Source organism: Rhinolophus hipposideros, assembly GCF_964194185.1.
Source record: "Rhinolophus hipposideros genome assembly, chromosome: 10".
Lineage (NCBI taxonomy): Eukaryota > Metazoa > Chordata > Mammalia > Chiroptera > Rhinolophidae > Rhinolophus > Rhinolophus hipposideros.
Window position 1 is genome coordinate 22130237 of NC_138056.1, and position 17966 is coordinate 22148202.

A 17966-nucleotide genomic window follows, 5' to 3' on the forward strand; every position below is an offset into this window, starting at 1 on the left:
CAGACCATCTGCGCCTCGTCTAAGCAGCCTGTCCCCCAGGTGAACTCGATCCATGAGGTGTGTCTTCTCAGAAGGTGGAGGGTGTGGCTTAGGAACACAAAAACTTAGCTTTGCCTTTTTTTCTTCTTTAGACTGTAGAGCATCTCAAATCACAACTCTGCCAGGTGGGTGGACACCCTTTGGAGCCTTAGTCATTGTAGCACACATTGTTACCAACGCAACAAAGATCTAATTGAACCCTGATTTTGTTTAAAATCCCGAACTTGTGTTTCATGGGAGCTGAGGCCCCAAATCCCAGCAACCGTGTGTGGATCGTGACTGGTCTAAGGCAAGCACCTTGCTCAGAGTCCTTGCCAATGATTGGTTCAGTCTGGGCATTTCATGGAATGTGACCCCTTTCTTCCAATGAGGAATAAAGGGAAGTCAATTCAGGACTTTGGGAAAAGCTATTCCTCCCTTTTTCAGAAGAGATGTTTATGAATAACCATTCCTTTTTCTGGTGCTGGAAACTGATTTTTTTCGTTCGTTTGTTTTTCATAGGATGCCTGGAACTGTGAGAGTCAGTTTCAGACCATGAAGGGGGCTAAACTGTAGGAAGACACTGGGAGTGGCAGAAAACTGGGTCTTTGATGAGATCATTGAGTTCCTGAAATTGTTCTACCTCCATCCTTCTTGTTGTAGGAGATATTATTTTATGACTGTTGATTACTCTGTTACTTGCAGAGATATTCAGCTGGCATGCATTGATATGGGTATACCAAAACACGCGTGACAGACAACAATTACATCGGGGACACATCACGGCTTGATGCATAGATGGGTTGTAACTTAAGTTCAACCATGATAGCTATAACCCCGTCCCTCTCTCTCCTACCCAAGAAAGCACATCTAAATAGAAGTGAAAGAATGTTATATCATCATCGGGGGGACAACCTTGAATCTATTCTCATTTATAAGACACAGTTGTTTATAACTGACCATTTGGATTAGCTGGTGCTTCTACCAATTGATAAATATTGTTACTATTATTTATGCTTTCATTTGAAAGCATGTTAAGTGATGGTTTTTGTTTTCTCACCACATCTGTCCCACTCTCCTCATAGAGTCCACTCTGGTCGTCTCCAATTACCACAACAAAGAAGACAAAGGAGTGAGGTCCTTGTAACCAAGTGGTTGGACATCCATAGCCTAGGATTCTCGCCTGTAGCTGCTGACTAGACCCAATAGATGTGCCTGCATGACTTTTGGAAGCCCTCCTGAAAACCAGCCCCTACACACAGACTCTAATCTAAGCTCCAGCCACCAAAGCACTCAAAACAAGATCAAGAACCTTCCAATGAAATGGATGAGATATGACCCTAAACCAAGGCTTTCCTGCTAAAGATGCCTAAGTAAATGATGGATTTCCCTGCATGGCTTAAAATAATTCCGTCATATGACAACTATAATTCCCCAGAGTCTGGGTTCCTTTGTGGCCCCAGCACGTGTTCCTAAAAGTCTGAGTGAGCTTGGAGGTTGTAAGCGTTCCCTTCCCACCACTATCATACGACAGACATGATAAACCAGTTGCTTTCAGAATTCTGAGGAGTAGCTTTCTTTTCTTGCTCTCTTACTCAGACGACCTGAGTGTAAGGCAGCCAGAAGAGTGGCTGCCTTGGCTCCATTTGCGTGAAGAGCTTTGAACCCCATCCACTGGACTGTCCCCTGATCCTGAGAGCTGGTAGGGTTGAGGCACCCAACAAGCAGGCCCTCCAATGAACTGTGGGGATCCAGCAAACATAGGTACTGCTGTTACATTCCTATATGTCTAGAGAAGCCTTCTCTGACGCGCTAGATCAGGTGAGGTCTCCTGGTTAGATGCTCTCACAAGACCCCGTGCTTCTCCTTCCCAGCATTTACTTCAAGTATAATCAAATAAGGGCATAATTAGTTGTTTACTGCCTGTCTCCCCAGACTGTAAGTTCCATGAGAGCAGAAACTGTGCCTCTCTTGTTTAAAGCTGTATTCCCAATGCCTAGCAGAACACCTGGCACATGGTATTCAGTACATAGGTGTTGAGTGAACACGTGAATCCTTTGAAAACCATTGATTGCTGACTTGACTTACAGAATTGTTCAGAGAGGCTGGGGAAACACCAGGCCAGGATATGCTGGGCCTTCTCATTTCAAAATGCTGATTAAGTCAAAAAGGATCAAAACAAAGGCCACATATGGACGTACAAGATACTGCACAGGAAACCAGATCCAAGTGCCATGGAGACTCCAGTGTAGTGTACACGATGGACGCTACACCCACACTATGTCCCATGGTGCTACCAGTCCCCTTGTATCGTCCTTGCTTTGTCATTCCAAGTCTTCTTGCCTTGGTCAGCCCATTGTCTTCTTTGGTTTAATGCCCTGTCCTCCATCATCTCAAAGGGTGAAATGGAAAGCGCACTGGACTGAGTCAAAAGACCACGGTTTTGACTCTACGGTAACTGGTTGCGTCCTCTTGGGCAAGTCACTTGCAGGCTTTGAGACAACCTGCTTTTATCTGTCCCACAAGGAAGCTATATAACTTATAGTCCCCTGTCATGCAGGGTCTCAGCTCCCGCTCCCTGCACAAGAACACAGGATATGGCGAGGCCCAAAGGGAACATCCACGAAGCCGTAGATAGGGGAGTCATATCTCTATATTTTTGCTGGCGGCTGGGTTGGAGACACAGGAAGCAGGAGCCACACGATCCGCAACCTGCCATCTGCTTCTCTGCCAACCAACCAACCAACCTGCCGGCCTAGCCATGGCAGTTATTTTAGTGGCTAATGGCTAACTGGTTATAGCTGATGGCCATCTACTACCCGAGCCAGCACCTTTCCACGTGAGGTTCGAGAGCCCGAAAACTGCTCTCTGGGACTCTGTCCCCACATACTCTTTCCCGTTCTGATATGCCATCATCTCTGGCTTTTTGTCACCAGCCCATGATAACTTCTCACTTAGGGTCTCTTTTCTCTTTCTCCTCTTCTGCCTGTTTGGATCCATACTTTGGTGCTGCTGTAGGAAGCCACCTCAGCCCGCACCTTCTAAGCCCTAGCAAAGCATTTAAAAACCCTCCCTCGCATCCTTGCCTCTAGCACTTTTATTGAATTACCCCAGCAAGGGCATTGCCACTCAACTTGGCAGGGCACCCAGGTCCCCTGCCAGCCCGACAGCATCTGTATGCCTCAGGAAATGGCAGAACCAAGAAGCCCAAGCACATACCAAGTCCTCCTAGATAAGCACTGCCCAGGAGGGGATGGCAGCTGGGAGGAGATTGGTGAGCATTCCAAAGAATACAGTTTCAATGATTGGGGTCAACCAGCAACAGGAGACAGAGATAAAGGCAAAAGCTACCTCAGGTAATAATAGGACCTTGTAGTTCCACGTCACGTGCTTCTGCCGACCAGCACAAAACACTTTCACAGGAGCAGGCAAAGGTGGAGAGGTCTAGGGAAGGCAGAGGGATTATTTCCCAGGTGTTTCACAGTGTATTGAAGCATTAGACAGATAAAGCCAGTAGCCCAAGGTCACACAATTAGGCTTTGACAGGGTGGGAATTAGAGCAGAGTGTCCTAATCTCACCTGGGGGCTATTTCTAGTCAACACTTGATGGAGCCTTTTGTTTATACCTGGGTTCTACCTTATCTTACCTGCCCAGGTAGTGGACTTACTTTTTCCCTTGGGGATGAGTAGTGGGAAACTTGAGCAGTCCACAGTGGGCTAGCCAGTCTGAGTTCAGAATCCAGCCTTCTTGATTTGGATGCTACCAGCAGGACCCAGAGGGGCCAGTCTGTGGAATGCCGCTGCTGTCTGCTTTTGGGAGGCACAGAAGAGCCCTGGAGTGGCAGCTGAGAATGCAGAGGCTCCAGGGCTGATAAAAGTTGTAATTAACGTGCACATACAACCCTTTCATCTTCAAAGGCTTTACTCACATTAGCTAGTAATTCCTCCTATCACCCCAATGGGTGAGGCATCATTTTTGTCTTCTCAGTTTGCAGATGGAGAAGCTGATGTGGAGAAGGGGCCCTTTGCCAAGAAGTCTGGCCCTGTTCACACGGAGCAGATTCCTGGCTCCCAACATCTAACTTCAACTGGGGTGATGGGAAAACACAGTGGTAGTGAATTATAAGACAAGACTCAAGCAACTAAACTCCTTTGTGTAAGAAACTGCATTTATACTGTTTTGGAAGGAGGTGGAGTCTATGGTATGGCTAGCTGACTAGATTCAAGTGGTTAAACTCTCAGAATTGCGCATAACTATCAGAAGCATAAACTAGAAAAATCTGCTGCTCTACTGTGGTGATCTTCATGTAATACATGGGAGTCAAATCCTCCGTTTTGTGCCCATTGCAGACATCACTAATAGATCACAGAACTCTCTGTAGCTGAGTCAAGGTTTGGCTTCTTAGCACAGCCCTCCAGGCAGCTTCTAGTATTGTTTCCCCAAAAATAAGACCTAATCAGACAATCAGCTCTAATGCATCTTTTGGAGCAAAAATTACTATAAGACCGGTCTTATTTTACTATAAGACTGGGTAATATAATATAATATAATATAATATAAAATATCAGGTCTTATATTAATTTTTGTTCCAAAAGATGCATTAGAGCTAATTGTCTGGCTAGATCTTATTTTTGAGGAAACATGGTAATCAATGGGAAATGTTATATGGGCTGAAATCTATTTGTTGTTTCTGCTATAGGTCTTGTTTGGGATTCTCTTAAAGCGCTGGTCTCCAACTCAGGCAAAGTTGCCCAAGTTCTATCTCAAACAATGTTGGAGCTGGTCTGCTTCTGATGTCAGTCTAGCATTGTCTGAAGAGGATGTAATGAGAACGTCTCTGGGGCAAGAGAATTGGACCTTGTAAGATGGAGCCAGTGTTACTTGATCACCTGGATTCTGTCCAACAACATCCTTCACTGTTTTTCAACACGGAGGCTCTTATTCAGATAGGCTGAGCCTTCTCCTGACTTCAATCAAGCCATTCATATTTTCTCCACTTTAAACTTTTCAGCTCTTGCTTTATTTATACTTCTGTGGGTTGCTCTCCTTTCTCCTGTTTCTGCCCATCTTCTTTCCCATACTCATCTCATCCTCAAATTCCATCCTTCCATGAAACTGTCTCATACATTTATCACTCATGGAGACACCGTGTTTCCCCAAAAATAAGCCCTACCCCAAGTTAAGATCTCAGCCAGACGGACGCATTTAGTACATTATGACGATGTTCCAGAAGAAGACGACATGACTGTATTTGAATAAATGTAGATTGTTGTACATGAAAAAAATAAGACATTCCCTGAAAATAAGCCCTAGTGGAGCAAAGATTAAGATCCGATCTTATTTTCGGAGAAACACGGTACCTGCTTTCCCTCATCTTGGCACCTGATGATACATAATCTTGCATAGTTCTTTCATGTATTCAGTTTTTCTCCCACCAAACTGTGAGCTCTCTAAGGACAGAGCCTAGATCTTCTACTTCCTTCACTTCTTTCCACAGAGCCAGGCACACAGTACTGTTTAATGAATTGAGTTGGTAAGTTCATCACCATTTTGTAACTGGGGAAACAGAGGCAATCAATAAGGGAAGAATCTTGCCCACAATCATGCTGTGACTGAGACAGAGAAATGCAAAATAAACCTCTGTGGGTTCTCACTTCTCCTGGAAGGATATGTCTGCGGGACTGGCCTGAGATACAGATGACTGAACCATATCTAGCAACAATTGAGAGCATTGCATATGACATGAGAACTGAACCCATCTGATATTTTCTTACAACTTCTGGTCAGTGGTTTCAGAAGGATATGAAATGGGCACACCCAGGATGGACTATCATCCGACTAAGGACTTTTGGTGACTGATAGAAGGTCAGAAGCCCAACAGGGGATTTAGTCCCTGACCAACTTTGGCAAACTCCTAAGTAATACGCAGTCTTTATGACTTCCTTTTTATTTATTTTTTCCTGAGCAAGAGCTTCTCTGGTTTCATGGAAAAGAAAGACATATCTCAGTGGGAGTCTGGAAGGTTCTGAGTAGAAGCAAGGTTTGCCTTGCTCAGTGCCCCAGTGTGTGTGTGTGTGTGTGTGTGTGTGTATTTGTTCTGCTTATTTTTAGATTCCCATGGCCCCCCTAGTTATTTTCCATAGGTTAGTAGCACTCACCCTCTAAGCACTGGTTTGGATGAATATTGTGGTTCATTTTGCACTAAAATGTTGTAGAGTTACCAAGATGCTTATGGAGTTTTGAAAGTGAAGGATACCATCTTTTCTCTTCTTCAGGGGCTGGTTTTTCTGGCCATGTGATGCAATGTTTTGTAAAGCAGTTTAAAGTAAAACATATTGCTAGGGTTTCCAGGTGGGAATATCCGCCGGTTCTCAGGAATTTTTTTCACTTTCCCGTTCCCAAATCCCGAGACATAAACTGTTTTCTGTTCTCCACGATGAATCGTTTCCACAAAGTGACAGCCGATACCACCAACCACTTGGGTTCAAGGAGCCGATTTTCCCGATTTCCCAACCAAGTTTTCTCGGGATTCGGGAACGGGAAAGCAAAACAATTTCCTGAGAACACGAGGGAATTCCTGCCTGGAAACCGTACATACTGCCTTCTGATCCTTCAGGTAACCCCCGAACTGGCTTCCTGCAGTTTTAGCTGTGTGACTGAGAGATGTTGCTAACTTCTCTGGCCTGAGCTTCTTTATCTGCCCACTTCCAAATGGTTGAGAGGATTTGGTGGAGTCCCCTGAGCGAAGTACCTACGAGTCATTCTTGGCCACTGGAGTTTAGGAGGTAACTGGGTCCACACGCTGGTTTCTGACTTGGATTAATAATTCACTCTGACAGTTAATACAAACCAGGCGTCATTTTTTTGGGCAGTGCATTATAGTCATGTTATTGTTTCCTTTAAGTCTTATGAGGCTTAGGTGATCGTGGGCCCACAGATTGGTGGATTTATAGAACACGAGGCCTGGAAAGGACTTTACAGATCAACTGGAATCCAATTCTCTCATTTTACACGTGGAAAATTGGAGGCAAATAGCAGTGAAATGATTTGCTGAGTATCACACAGTGCATCAGTAATAGAGAGGAACTAATAATAGCCGTTTCTATTCTCAAGACACCGTCTATGTGCTAGACACTTAGCTCCATGTGCTAAACGTTGTTCTAGAACCTAATGTGTGCAACTGTCTGAGCTCATGCAGCTCTTAAGCGAAAGAGAGGGTACTCGGCTTGAAGTCTGTCCTGTTTCACTGCCCTTTCTCCTTCTACACAACCCTCTTCCAAAGCCAAACCTCCTCATGCCCATTCCACCACACTACACACCTGGTTTGGCACAGGTGCTCTTTGGTATGGAAGGTTTTTAAACCATTGAAACAACTTCCCTCTTTTTTTTTTTCTTTTAACATAATGATCACAAAGCCGATATCTTTTCTCTGAGTGTCATGATATGAGGGGTGGAGTTTTTTATACATGAGGCCAGATTTGAAAGTAAGTGCTGGCACAGAGAGGCAGACAGATCCATAGGAAATCAAGATTCCCGTTCTACTGGACAAAACCTAATGAGCCCTAAACTTTCCCTGCCTTGCACGACATGTCAAACCTCAAGAAAGGTACATGATACACTCACATTGGAGAGAGTGCAGAGAAAAGAAATGTCTAGGAGATTTGAGGATCACTGCAAGAGGTACTCAAAAATATTAAAATTACAAGGTTTTTATGGACCAGGAAAGTTTTTAAAGGATGAAAAGGAATAAGTCAGAACCTTTAAATCACAAAAGGTAAATGGTACAGATGGGTTTGCTAGCCAAATCTAGAAACTTCATTCATTGTCGGCCATCAAAATATTTATTGAGCATCTACTATAAGTGGGTGACTGTTGACAGGCGGGGGCTGGGGTGATACAGAAATGTACATACCGCACGGGCTTTTCTCTAGGGAGCGTTTACGTTCATGGGCAAAAGAGAACAGATGGCCATAACATAGCTCAGAGGAATCCCTTGAACTTCTTTTTAGATGGAGATATGCTTGTGGGGTGTTTATGAATTGTCAGGGAGAAATAACTAGGAAACAACAGGGAAAATGAAAGTCACTCAGGGAAGATGACAGGGACATACCTGATCTCTAAGGCTGACCTTGGGAAGTCCCACTACAGAGAATCCACTGCAAGGACAAACTTGTGGGCAGGAGATTTGGTGGCAGCAATCACTTCCCTCTCTAAACTCTTGTCTGCATCTGTGTGACTAGCACTCTTTAGGGTACTTGCACCTTTGTCCACCATGCAGGGAAGTGGACCCTGTGGGGCTAACTCTGTGACATCAATTGGTTTCTGCAGGCTGCAAGATGGTGCTCAGCTCTGCTGGATTGTGCTTCTCGAACTAGACAGACTCAGTGAAGGCAACAGTTGTGACTGGTAGAGTAGATGCTTATTTAATATTTTTGGAGTGTACAAAGACTGGGGCCAGGGTCCTGAGCAGAAACGACCATCTAGGCTGTGGGCAGAAGACCAGGTATTGACTGCATGGCATTGCTGGTTTCTACCTGGCATCGCAATTTGCATGATGGTGAACATGTATGAGGAAGCTTTATCGTCATCATTCTAATATCTTAGCGGGTTCTCTTTGACAGAGGAAATAGAAAAAATGGCTGCCTAGAGCCATGACTATTATGTGGGTTCTTCTAGCAGGCACTGTAGACCTGCTTAAGTGCAAAGACATGCCCTGAAATTGAAATAGATGGGAAATCTGTGATGACTCTCTGTCTGCAGGCCAAAGGCCTGGGACCCTTTCTGCAGACTAACTCAAATATCCCCCGGGAGCTTTGCCTCCTCCTTTCCTGGGTGGTTTGTTTCTCAGCCAGGGACACCCAGAGGAAACACATCCCCTCCCCTTTTCCGACCTCCCCAGGCAATGGTGACCTGGGCCATACAAAAGCGAGATCATCTGGTTTGGGCCAGGACTGGGAAAAGGGGCTATAGCACACTTCCAGCTTTAGGTCAATTCTTTGTGCCTGGTGAGTGTAGCCTGATTCCTGACAGCCTTCTCCCTGTTTCCCTCCCTCTCTCATCAATGCGAGCTGGTGGAGAGAAGAGCCTGGTACCAAGAACCCTTAAGCTGAAGGCAAACATTTTACTCCTATTTGGTTGGTTCATTTCTCAGCTTTGTCCAATCAAGAGCCGAAGTCCTAGACTATGGAGAAATATCAATCAACAACCTTCTCCTTTCATCCAGGTGACAAGTAATGATGTGATAATCAACAAATAACTCAATTCACCATCCCTTTCAGTCCCAGCCCCTCCCCAACTTCCCATCACATAGAAGAGAGCAGACCATCTCTCCAGGGATTGGAACAAATGAGCCACTCATAATATGAATGGGAAGAAGTTTCCATTACAACTTCTTTTTTATTTTTGCAGTCCCAGGCCCCTCCTCGAACATCACATGTGAAAAAGCAGGGCAAAACCAGATCTGTAAACTTTAGGACTCTACCCACACCTGATTTCCAAATGGGGTTTATGAAAACAACCAGAGTGCTACCAGGGATCATCATTGGAGTTTCTGGGGCTGCCCTGACATCTTGCTATAGTAAGGAAGAACACCAATGTAACTAAGAGCATGTTACATTGTTACATTATATAAGACCCGGTCTTATATTATAGTAAAATAAGAGCTGATTGTCCGACTAGGTCTTCTTTTTGGGGAAACACGGTACAACTAGCTGAAAGAAGCAAGCGCAAAAGGTGCAAGAGTTCTAAGTCTCGAGAAAGGTTGTGGGGAAGAAAGATGCATTTCAGGCACTGCCAAATGAGCCTGGCAATGACATCCCAGCAAATGCTCACAGTTGCCCATCTGTGTGAATGATCTCTCTCCCTACTGGAGTTTTCCAATTAGCCTCTACTCTCAAAAGCTGAAGACTCAAGGAAGATTTTGGGGGCTTGAGTTTTACAGATCACCTCCTTGATGACTCAGCCCCTCTCCACCCACCTGGGACCTGTCTGGCCACACTTGTACTTAGGAGGACACACCCAGGCAGCCAGTGCACCCCAAACTCGGGGATACCCGGTGTCAGGAGGTTCTGTTCCCCCACAACAGCCATGCCCTCTTTCTGTGCTTCACTCCCTGTCTCCGAGTCTCACTGAGCAGATGATCCATGGGTGTGCAAGACCTGCCCCCATGCTAGGCTACTTCAGATTTGGCAAGCTTTGTGGAACGGAGACATGTTTTGTCATTGCCAATGTGGCTCCCCGTCAGATGTCAGGCTTCCCTGGAGACTTCCCCCTTTAGTAGCTGCAGGAGATGCACAGAGAAGGCAAGAATTCTCTGTGAAGCTTTTCTGCTTCTCTCCCAGCTGCCACCGCCTTCCAGAAGCAGGCATGGATGGGTTCCAGGTTGGATGGGTGTGAGCCTCTCACCCAAGGAGTCCAAACTCAGATCAGCAGCTCGAAAATAACCAGACCCCTAAGCAGGCAGCTGCTGGGGAGTGTTTTATTTTGAGGTTTAAATTTCAGGGTTGGTGTCATCATCCTTCCTGGCTCCCACTCCCTTCTCAGCTTAGGAATCTAGTAACCCTGTCCTTAGACATCCCAGCCACAGTAAGCAGCCACCAAAGCCACAAACAGATGGGTGATCTCCATCTTTGGGCAGACCAAACACGAGTCCTGTGATGGGCAGCTGGCCAGCCAAGCGCCCTCCTCAGACCTGCCCAGAGCAAGACAGCCATCACGACTGTTATATACACATAAACGTATTTACATCTTAGGTGTGATATTCCATATATGTGTATAGAGTTATTTCTGTATTCCAGACATTCATTTCAGTTCAACAGTTACTGATAACAGCCATGGGCCAGCACTGGGATCTGGGACCACAAAAATGAGTGAGATACCAATGCTTGATGTCATGGGGTTCCCCCAGCGCTGCAGTAAGACAGATAAAAGATATGTCATGCTTAGTTTTCCCCCTTTGAGAAGTGTGAAAGTTATTTGCACCCCGGGGCCCCCAAAGATAAAAAAGGCATTCTTGCATCATTTTACTCTGAAGGTTTAAGACTAATTAACTGGTGACTTATGGAAACCACACACCTCATTGTAAGAGATGAGGTTACCAGGGTGGCCGCCATCCTGTTACACCAGGGATTCCCAGGTGGGGGCCACTTTAACCATCCCACCACCCACCAATCTGGCAATGTCTGGAGGCATCTTTTGTTGTCACAATGGGGATGGGGGATGTACTAACCAGAATCTAGCATGTGGAAGCCAGAATGCACAGTCAGCCATTATCCAGGAAACCTTATGCTGGACTGTGAGCTACACAGGGGCAAGGACAGTGACCCCCTGACAATGACCTCTCCGGTGCCTAGCTACCTGGTGCACTGAACAGGCAGTGCATAAACATTTGTGGACTGTACTGTCTAGTTAATTCATTGACTTATTTGAGGGTGGGAAAATCAATAGCAGGATGACAGAAATATACACACCCCTTTCTCATTCCCTCTTGTTCATATATTCAAATCCTATCTTGTCCCCATTGGTCCCTCCTCTCCGTCACTGATTCCTCCAGCCCTCCTTGCTGCACCTCAGCTTGGCAATGCCATTAGCCTGATCATCTAAACTGGCCAGGCTGTCATTCCACTGTACTGTGTTACACGCAGGTTGGGCCATCAGCTTCTTGAACGCAAGGCCTACATCTCATACGTCTGATTCCCCACAGTACTGAACACAGTGTGGGACCCACAGCAAACACCTTATAAACGCTTAGCGACTGACTAGCAAGACCCACGTTATGTGTGGACACATGCGTTCGGGTGCATACAGACTTACAGCACACCCATGTATGTAGCAAGCAAGGATCAAATATGTGGCTTTTCCTGGTACTTCATATATTGTGGTGATCGAGAAATGGAGAACAGAGGAATACTAAATATTTCTCTCCAAAATACACATTTTCTCAACCAAACATCATTTAATCCGACACTAGACTGACTGAGGAGTTGTAAAGATGTGAATTTATTTATGTAACAAGTCAAATTTTTGACTTCTAATTACATGAAGACATGCATTTATTTGTAGAAAAATATATAAAGATGTAGTCAAAATATATACTATGGGTCAGTTGGTAGAGTATTTGCATATTCAAAATCCTGATTCTCCTGGAAAGTCTGGAATGCACAATCACTGTAACCAGGCCAGATCCACAACCAAACTGTAGAAAGCATCCCTTCCTTACACTGGCAAATTGGGCTGGCTTCTGACACCTTTGTTGGCCTGCTTAGGGGGAGCACACTTTTTAAAGAAAGATTTCAATTTGCTGAGTGAAAAGTGGGGTTTAAATTTAAGGTGGGAGGCATTAGCCTACCCTGGTAATTCTAAAGAACACTTGTGTGCTTCCCATTCAAGCAAAGACACAAAGGAAATTGAGTCATCATCAGCTTCTTGCTGTGCAAACCCCCAGAATTTTTCTTTGAGGCAGAAAAGATCCCCTTTGAGAACTATGCATTGTCTGGCACCTGCTTTGGTCATTCTCTTACAAGAGCCACTTCCCTTTCAGGCTCTGGGTGGAGTCAGTTAAAAGGGAGGTGCGGGGGAAACACAGCCCTGTCCCAGCCCCAGTCAGGCCCCGTTTCCCTCCCACTACCTCCACTCTGTCTGGGGACCTCAGCCTGGAACCATCTAACTTGGCAGGCTGATCTGAAATCTCACTGGGTGGCCACGTGTCACCTGCAACTCCACATGGGCTTAGATCCTTGACTTTTGTAGAGAACTGTGTTAACCCACCGCCTGGGTCCTCAAGACTCCCTCCAGGAGGTACATAACAATCTGCTAAATGCTGAGGGTTTCCAGTGAGCATGTGACAAGGAGGCTTTCTGGGTCAATGCATCTAATTGCTTGCAGGTTCAGTGGGAGAGACAGTGAAGGGCCTCTATCTTAATTTTCAGGCAGAGGGCATTGCCTTAACTTGTCTATTAGGCAAGGAACAGCCTCTCCCTTTTTTCCAAGCCTGCAAATGAGAGCATGTCTAGAAGGGCAGCTGGACTCTGATAAGGCAAGGGACTTATTTTAGTAACAAATAACTAGGTTGGCATCTCTTGACAGCTGTGGCCAAACCTGGGGAGAGACAGGCCAGGGCAGAGTAGGGCAGGGCAGCCAAAAGTCCACAGCCTGCCAAGGAGAGAGAAGACACTCAAACCAGGCTTCATGTTAGCTGGCCGTAAGGGAGGGGAGGGTGGGGGTGGGGGAGAACCACACACAGTTTCCAAAGTCTGCCAGAGGCAAAGAAATGAATCAAAGGAACACAGACATTGGAGTCTAACGTGGGGGATGTGAGACAGTGGGAGACCCCAACTCCACTACTTATTAGCTGTGTGTCCTTAAAAGTCGTACCATACCATCTCCCCCCCTCAGTTTCTTTGTCTAGCAAATGTAGTTAAGGGAGTGCTGAGTGTATATCGGGCTGTTGTGAGGCTTCTGGAAGATAACCGAAGCTAATCTCTCGCATAGAGTCCGTGCTCAGTACACAATATTTTCTGGGGGACTTAGGACGCTGCTTTGAACAGAAGCATACGGCACAGTAGCAGAGTGTCAAGCTTTTAAAACTCGGTGCTTCTAACTCTGAGGGATCCAGCGTTGGTCCAGGAGGCCCTGGAAGCCGCAGGACAGTACAGAGATTCTTCTTTGAGCATCAACTTTGCTTTATGGTAAGACATATGCATATCGTTATTCTTATATTAAACTCCAACAGGATATATTGTGGAGTAAAGTAAAAAAAAAAATTGTCATGTGTGTTTAAGATAGTATTAAGGCACGAAATACCAGTAGACCACATCTTGCCCATCCTTGCAGAGGACAGACGCAGATGGAACTCATTCCAGTTGTTGATGACATTGATATTTCAGAAATCTAATGTATGGGAAGTGTCCTGCCTTAACGGTCTGTCGGAGAGAGGGGAAGCCATGCCTCCCTCCCTTTCAGGGTCTGTTTCCTTCTAGGGAATAAAAGCGTTGGGCTTTTTTTTTTTTTTTTTGAATAATCTTTGGAATCCCCGTCTCTGAGTCTATGACCATGAGTCAAGAAATATTTCTTGAATGAATGGAAGGGAGGTCTGCCATAAACTAAGAATTTCAGGCTACCCAGTATCCCCTCCCATGTGGGGCAATTTGGAAGAAAATGGAAACTTTTCCTACTGGCTGCCAGCTTCAAACATGCCTACCTGGCACGCAGCCTTTGCAGGAAGTAGATGTCCCATGTGTATCTGGGGAATAACCGAATTAACTGATGCTGCCTCAGCAGTGATGGGCGTTTGCTTCCTTGCTGCTTCACATGGGAAAAACAGCCAAAGCTCTAATGCCCAGCAAGAGGGGTCTCTAATGCTCAGAGAGAACAGAAGGACACATGCCACCCCCAAACCACAGAGCTCTCAGACACACCCCAGGGCGTGATTCCCTAGCCATGACCTCTGGCCCACGGAGGAAAGGAGGGGATGTGTGCAAGAGAGCTCATCCCACCCTCCACCCAGGGCTACTTTCTTCCTCCCACATAAGACAACTAGTTCAACATATCTGTTCTCCAACTCAGGGTTTCTGGATCCAATGTTGTTTAACTACATTTGGCCTTTCTCTACTTTTTGCTTTCCAATATGAACATTGGATCTTTCTTCCTCCTCAAAGCCTTGCCCCTTTCCAAAGTTTCCTCACTGTCTTCCAGAGCCCACCATCCCCTGGAAAGGGGCAAGGACAAGTGCCTTTTCTTCCCCCCTCGTCTTTCTTCTTCCCCTCTCTGTCTGCCCACTCTGAGACCACTGTTAAGTCATGTCTCCTTTCCAAGTCTTAGTTCCTTCCAAACAACTTTACAAGCACATGAAAGCCAGGGCCCAGGCAGTTATTGCTAATGGCAGTTTCTGTGCTTCCTCCAAGAGACACTGCCCAAAGTGACCATGGAAACGTGGGGTAGGGGTGAGCCTGCTGGTCTCTGGGAGAACCTCGAGGGTCAGGAGAGAGCCAAATATCTGGAAATGGGGTCCTTCAGAAGAATCAGGCAGACAAATTGGGAGGAGTTGGGTGTCAGAATCCTCAGAAAGCAGAAGATGTCACTGGACGGTGACATACAGATCAACTTCCCCAGAGGCCTCTCTTCTCTGAGGCCAGGTCCAGGGCTCTCCCTACACTTAATTTTCCCTCTTCTCTCCCATTCCATGTATTTCTGCCTTTTAAGAGCCATTGGATCTCCAGCCCCTCTCTCTTCTAAGGCCTCTGGTCCACTACAACCCCTCCTTCCCCGAAATCGTTTTCGATTTTGTCCATGCCACACATACAGTGTAACATATTCTGACTAAGCATAGGCGAATGGGCCTGGGTTCACATGAGAACCAGTCCTCTGGCTGTGTGAACACTGGCAAGTCACTTAATGTCTCTGAGCCTCAGTTTGTTTTCCTCCTGTAAAACAGAGCTAATAGCAGGGCATGTATCACTGGACCACCATGAGGGTAAAACGATATAACACATGTAAAGAATTTTACAGTGCCTGGCATAGCGAACGTGTGCAATACATGGTGGCTAGTGCTGTCATGCCAATTATTATTATTATTATTATTATTATTATATTATTATTACAAATAATGATAAAATAATAATAATAATAATTATTATTATTATTATTTGTGTTTCAGGAATTCAAATCCTGGTTCCCCACTTATTCTCAGTTTCACGTACCCAGGTAGGACTTTTACGTTCTTGGTATCCCCAGAGCTAGGTTTAATAAACACTTGCTGGGTAGAATTAACCATAGGCTGAGTGGTTTTAATGACCCAGCTGGCACTTCTTAAAAGAAAAATTAATTTTGCTAGCGATAAGCAAATCAGCCATGTAATTATCTGTACATATATAGACAAAGAAAAGGAACGCTTGGAGTTCAGCCTCGCCAGAATACCTCACACACAGCCACCCCCTCCACAACCACTGAAAGTCACAGACCCTGTCTGGATGAGCTTTGGGCAGCCCCAGCTCCAGGGTCCCAGATGCAACCTTGGTGCCCAGGCTTCTGTCCCTGTGCCAAGACTGCCAGGCGGGAATATGAGCCACATTACTGTCTGGATTTCCCCTAACTGATTGGCAGAAGCAGAAGTTTACAAGGAATGAGCACCTTGCCCAGTCATTGCCTTTTCGACTCACACTCCCTGCCCCAGGCTGGCACCTCACGGAGACCCAGAACCTCACCACAGAGCTGGTGCAAGTTCCCACAAGCGCTAAGTAAGATAGTCAGTGACTGGAGCCAACTGTAAGAGCTTTGGCACCCAGGCGTAGTGGAGAGCTGTAGGAAGCCAGGACCCCTTCCTGGAAAGCTCATCGCCACCAGCTCTCACACATGAAACGGTGCCTACCACTATGGCCACGTCGCTCCCATCCCGTGCCCTGCCCCTGCCCTGCCCAGCGCTGCCCTGACAAGCCACAGCCCAGTCCGGCTTGGGGCACCCTTGGGCACAAGAGCCTGCTGGTCCAGAAACCGGCTGTGCGCATCCAGGAGTACAGTTACTTTCTGAGGACCGGGCGCCCTCGCCCCAAACGGCGCGCCGGCAGCTCGCCCCGCAAACTTGCTTCTCTTTCTCTTTTCCTTTTAACAAAACGGCACTTCACACCAACACACTCTCCAACAGCCCAGCGCAAATGCTAGCCCTCCTTCACCAACTCCAAGTCGCTCGCCGCCCCCTTCCCTCCGGTCCCCAGGGCCAACGCAGCCTGCGCGGCTGTCGGTCTGTCCTGGCCACTCCTGTCACTCCCTCCCGCTGCCCCGGCGGGCACTCACCGATCTGCGCCAGGCTCAGCGGCACGAGACAGAGTCCCCAGACTGCGCGCCACCAAAACTTGTCCATGGTGTCGGAGCGGACAGAGAGCGAGCGAGCGAGCGGAGCTGGAGGGTCCCGGCGCGCTGGGCAGCGGACGGGCGGAGGACAGGGCGTGGAGCGCGGCCCGAACCTGGTAGAGGCTGGGGTACCGATGGCAGTGAGGGCGCCTCGGAAGTTGGCTGCCGCTTTTATTCGAGTGGAGTGACCTAAGAGGAGGGAGGGAGCGCGCAAAGGACACACCCAAGCGAGGGGGGCTGTGACTAAGCAGCGGGCAGAGGTTTAAAGACGTACCAGCCCTCCTCTGCGCGGGCCCAGGCGCCCCCGACCCTTTCTCTATAGAAATTGTGATTCGGGGCTGCCTGGGCGGCAGCCGGGAGAGCCGTGGGGCGCCGGTGAGCCCGGGGACGCACCGGCTGTCTTCTCCCACCGCTGGCCCGTCAGCTGGGAGTGCAGCCTCAGGAGGGAAGATGATTTGCGTCCTGAAACCTCACCCCACTGGGTTCAGCCTCAGGCCCTCCGCTGTTTCTCTTTGAACCGGGCCGGGCATAATTCTCTCTGGGTTGCACAGGCAGCTGGATGTTCTCGGAGAGGAGCTGGGAAAGTGGCGAGGAGGAATGGAGAGTGATTCTTCCCAGGGGAGAGAGGAAGAGCTCATTCTTCTTCCCTAAATGAGCAGTCAAGGCCACATGGCTCGGTGGATTTTTGCGTCGTATCAGAACTGCTCGAGAAGGATGATGATGGCCAGCCATGGGGCTGGCATTTGGCTCCACTAACCCATGTGTCATCCTCCAGTCTCAGGCTGGCACCTGGCTTCATCCACCCAGTCATTCATCCACTCACCCACACTCTCATTCATCCTCCCAAACATTCCATCCACCCATTCATCTATCTACCCATCTTTCCTTACATCCCTTCGGGGTTCATACATCTATCCATCCTCCTGTCCGTTCATCGATCCAACCACCCTGCCATACAACTTCTTATCCATCTTTCCATACACTTTTGTTCACATTTCTTCATAAACCCATACCCACCCATACACTGTCTTCTCCTCTGTCCATCCACCCATGTGTTTGTTCATCTCTGTGTCCATCCAGGTACGTACCCACTCATCATTTTATC

The 17966-nt window shown here is 47.1% G+C and overlaps 1 protein-coding gene across 18 annotated transcripts in view; it reads right to left on the reverse strand.

Annotated features, from left to right (window-relative positions):
- The window catches only part of CD44 (CD44 molecule (IN blood group)), an 86626-nt gene extending 69138 nt beyond the window's left edge, over positions 1-17488 (reverse strand). For 16 of the 18 annotated variants that reach the window (XM_081061812.1, XM_081061810.1, XM_081061807.1 and 13 more), the window contains exon 1: positions 16805-17003. In XM_081061812.1, coding sequence (XP_080917938.1) covers positions 16805-16871 — 67 coding nt within the window. In that variant the 5' untranslated portion in view covers positions 16872-17003. Of the gene's footprint in view, positions 1-16804 lie in introns of all 18 variants that reach the window. The other 2 variants (XM_081061813.1, XM_081061808.1) reach the window with 2 other exon arrangements.
- Between the last annotated feature and the right edge of the window lie 478 nt (positions 17489-17966).